The sequence below is a fragment of the Dipodomys ordii genome, unplaced genomic scaffold (assembly GCF_000151885.1).
Source record: "Dipodomys ordii isolate 6190 unplaced genomic scaffold, Dord_2.0 Scaffold108, whole genome shotgun sequence".
In the NCBI taxonomy this organism is placed as follows: Eukaryota; Metazoa; Chordata; class Mammalia; order Rodentia; family Heteromyidae; genus Dipodomys; species Dipodomys ordii.
The window spans coordinates 1,371,900-1,375,465 of record NW_012267324.1 but is presented as its reverse complement, the minus strand read 5'-3'; the positions used below and the strand labels follow the sequence as shown (position 1 = coordinate 1,375,465).

At 58.8% G+C, this 3,566-nt stretch overlaps 1 protein-coding gene across 1 annotated transcript in view; it reads left to right on the top strand.

Annotated features, from left to right (window-relative positions):
* The window catches only part of Ncan (neurocan), a 14,281-nt gene extending 13,922 nt beyond the window's left edge, over positions 1–359 (top strand). Inside the window, exon 7 of the mRNA XM_013028311.1 lies at positions 355–359. Within this exon, the coding sequence (XP_012883765.1) occupies positions 355–359 (5 nt within the window). The remainder of the gene's footprint in view (positions 1–354) is intronic.
* Positions 360–3,566: the final 3,207 nt, after the last annotated feature.

Below are 3,566 nucleotides of genomic sequence, written 5' to 3'. Positions count from 1 at the left end.
CCCCCCGCCCTGGAGCCCAGGGGGGAGGGGCCAAGCCCCCCAGCACCCCCTACCCCCCTCATGATCCTTTGTAAAAAGCTCCTTCCTTCTCTCCCCCCCTCCCCCAGGTCTTCTTAGCCTTGTGTCTGCCAAGTCCCCTCCACCAAGGCCACAACCCCGAGGCCTCTGTTCCTGGAGGAGGCCCAGCTGGGCCGGAGACCGCCAGCCTCTCCTGGCTCTGACTCTGATGGCCAGGCCAAAAGCCCTGGGGTTGAACTAACACTTTGATTGAGTCTGCATTTGGGTTCATGCAAAGGGATTACTTTGTACCACAGGGATTCAGGCTCAGTAAACACTTTGCTGTCCTCAATCCAGGATGAAGCCTTTGCTTCTCCCTGGCATTGGAATCCCATGTGTTTGGATTGGGTGGTGGTGATTCCTTGGGCCTGACCGGGAGTCTGGTGCACACGTGTCGTGTGGAGTTGAGATGTACCCAGCCCTGAGATTTGGTGTGCCTCCCACCTCCCCATCTGCCAGTTTTGGGGTTCCACGAGCCAGACTCCTCCCCCTCCATCTCTCAGGGAAACGGAGAACCTCTTTCCTAAACTTTCAAGGGGGTACCAAGTTTTCTAACCCACTACCCTGTGCCCTGCCCCCCCTCCCCATCCCCCCCAGCCCAGTCTCCAGCCACCGTCTGGGGGGCCTAGAAACCGCCCAGTATCATGGTGTAGGGAAATGTGAGGTGTTAGAACACACGCGTGCACACACACACATGCACAGTGTTTTTTTTCTAATAGATTTACAGTTCTGCTTTTTGTTTTTCAATGGGAAAGAACTTTCCCTGCTCCAAGCCAGACTCCGGCCGGCCTCTGTGACCCCTGGCGGGGACGCCCCGGATCCCTTCAGGTCTGCCGTCTGCTCCCACTCCTTCCACACTGCACCATCTGAGGGTTTTGACCACACCTCAGAGAAGGTTAGGTTGCCCAGTGGTGGGTGCTGACCCAGAAGCCCACCCAAGGCCCCACGTTCATCCCAGAACCACAAGCAAACAACAAATTTAAACAAAACAGTGATGAAAGGTCCTGTGTAGGAAGGCAACACAAGTCAACGCATGGCTGGATCAGTATGCATAGAAATGTTAACTGAGCCTAGATCCCTGATGAGAAGTCAAAACGTGTGTGACCAAAAAGAAAAAGAAAAGAAAATCACAGTGAAAACCAAGCTAAGCACTCACCATGCCCGAGTCTTAGCAGCCCTGCGACTCATGACCCATTCCATCCTCCATTGTCTCCCCCAATTATTTCATGGCTAAGATCAGAGGAAGGATTGAGTCCTCCCCACCCCCCTCCTCCCCTGTGTCCAGCTCAGTACTTCAGGTAGAGACCAAATGTATCACCACACCACCAGCGTCCCTCACGCAGACTTGGCCCTAGCTGACCGGTGCTAACAGCACACTTGGCCCTGGTGCCCAACAAGCCCTTGGCAGCCTGGGCCTCACCTCACCCCGGTGCTCAGGAGGCTCTGGATGTAGGTGCAGCGCTTCTAGGGTGAGAGGAACACGGGCCACGCCTCTGCCCGTGGCCGGGACCTGGGGCGCCGTCTGTGGCCTTGCTGGGCGCTCCCCCAGGAGGCGGGGTTGTCTTTTGCTCTTTTCCCCCCAGGTGTGTGCGTGTGCCTGCGTGGGTGGGCCCTCCGTCCTCTGTGTGTCTGTGTGTGTGTGCGCACGTGCGTGTGAGCAGCCCTGGATCCCCGGGCGTGACTGCGGGCCTGTGGACCGGGACACTGTGGCCGGGTTGATGGACTTGGACATTTTAATAAAAAATTTTTTAACTGTTCTGCTTTGCCCGAGCTCTCTCCTCTGGTGGCTTTTATGTCAATTCATTCATTCATTCATTCACTCATGCTGCAAAGGAAGGAAGAGCGGGCCAGTGTGAGCAGTGCTTGGCCTGGGCAGCTGTGACCCTCAGAGATCACGCAAGAGCTGGGAGAGGGGGAGGGGGAGAGTGGGAAGGACAATGCAGGCAGAGGAGAGCAAAGAACACATTTCTTTGAATTAGTGATTTGTTTTTGTTTTGGTCCGTTGTGGGGCCTCAACTCTGGGCCTGGGCGCTGTCCCTCAGCTCTTCAGCTCAAGGCGAGCGCTCTACCACTTGAGCCACAGCGCCACTTCCAGCTTTTTCTGCTTCTGTGGTGCTGAAGAATCAAACCCAGGGCCTCATGCATGGAGGCTAGCACTGTACCCCTGAGCCACCTTCCCAGCCCCCCTGAGCTTTTTGTTGTTAAGACTAGCACGCTATCCCTTGAGACACAGCTCCAGTTCAGGCTTCTTGGTGGTTCAAAGCCAGCTGGGACAGAAATGACTGACTCCATCTCCAACTCAGAAGGTGGATGTGTGGCTCAAGTGGCAGAGCATCAGCCAGGAGCAGCAAAGAGGGGCAGGAAAGGGGCCAGGGGCCCTGCTAGGCCCCTCGAGGCCACACCCCAGAGACCCCAATTCCTCTCACTAGGCTCCGCCTCTTAAAGGTATCACCACAGCCCTGGGACCATGGGGCCTTGTCCGTGTCGGGGGCAGTCTCACCCGGGGGTATGGAATCTGCTTTTCTTTGGGGGGTGAGGGGGGCGTGATGAAACTATCTTTTGACTAGAGCTGGTTGGACGGCGCTGTAAGAGAACGACCTCTCAGTTCGGGCTTGGGGTGTGTGGGGGGCGTTGTTCTGGGGTTTGAACTTGGCTGCATGTTCGCTGTGGCCCCTGGTGTCTTTCGTGGAGGCTTGTTAACTCTGGACATCGCTGCGTGTGTTGTGGAGAGTGCTCGGGAAGGGAAGGCAGGGGTGCAGGCCAGCAGCCTGGCGCCAAGGCCTAGCAGTTTCTGGGCTTCAGGGACCTGCACCTAACGGCCTGGCCCTGGGGAAGGAAGTTCTCTTTCCCCACCAGCGGCGCAGCCTCATTGGTCGGCGTGAGGCCACACCCTCACGCATGGACCAATTGCGGTTGCCTAGCGAGATGGAGCCTAGCACTCATTGGCTGTACTCAAAGGGGGTGGAGTCAACCTTTCTGAAATTTACATATGCCAGGTGAACCGGGAAGTGGGGCGGGGTGGGGGGGGAGCGGAGCTGGGAGCCTCAGGGGGAGGGGGCTGGGGCGGGAAGAGGGGGAGGCCTGCGGGGTCCCGGCGCCCAGCCCAAGCAGCCCCAGCCCCGTCCTGCCCGCCACCGACCCGCAGGAGCCGCCACGGGCGCCTCGATTTCTCACTCATGAAAACAAGGTTTATTGAACCCTGGTTGTTGACACTGCGCGGGGCGGGGGACCTCGGGGATCCGCCCGTTACAGGGGAGAAAAGGGGCGCATGGGGCTTTGGATGCTTGGTGAACCAAGAACCAGGGCTGGGATTCGAACCCACGTCCACACCGGGTTCCGGAGCTCGGAGCTGGGGAGGTGGCGGGAAGAAGCGCTCCCCGGAGGGTTCGGGCCGGACCTCAGGCCAGACGCGTCCAGGAGCCGGCTCTCCACTCGGGGGACCCTCGGGCCTTGCCGCGCGGCACAAACAGCCTCTGGACCCCTCGGGGCCTGGGGGGGGCAGCGCAGGG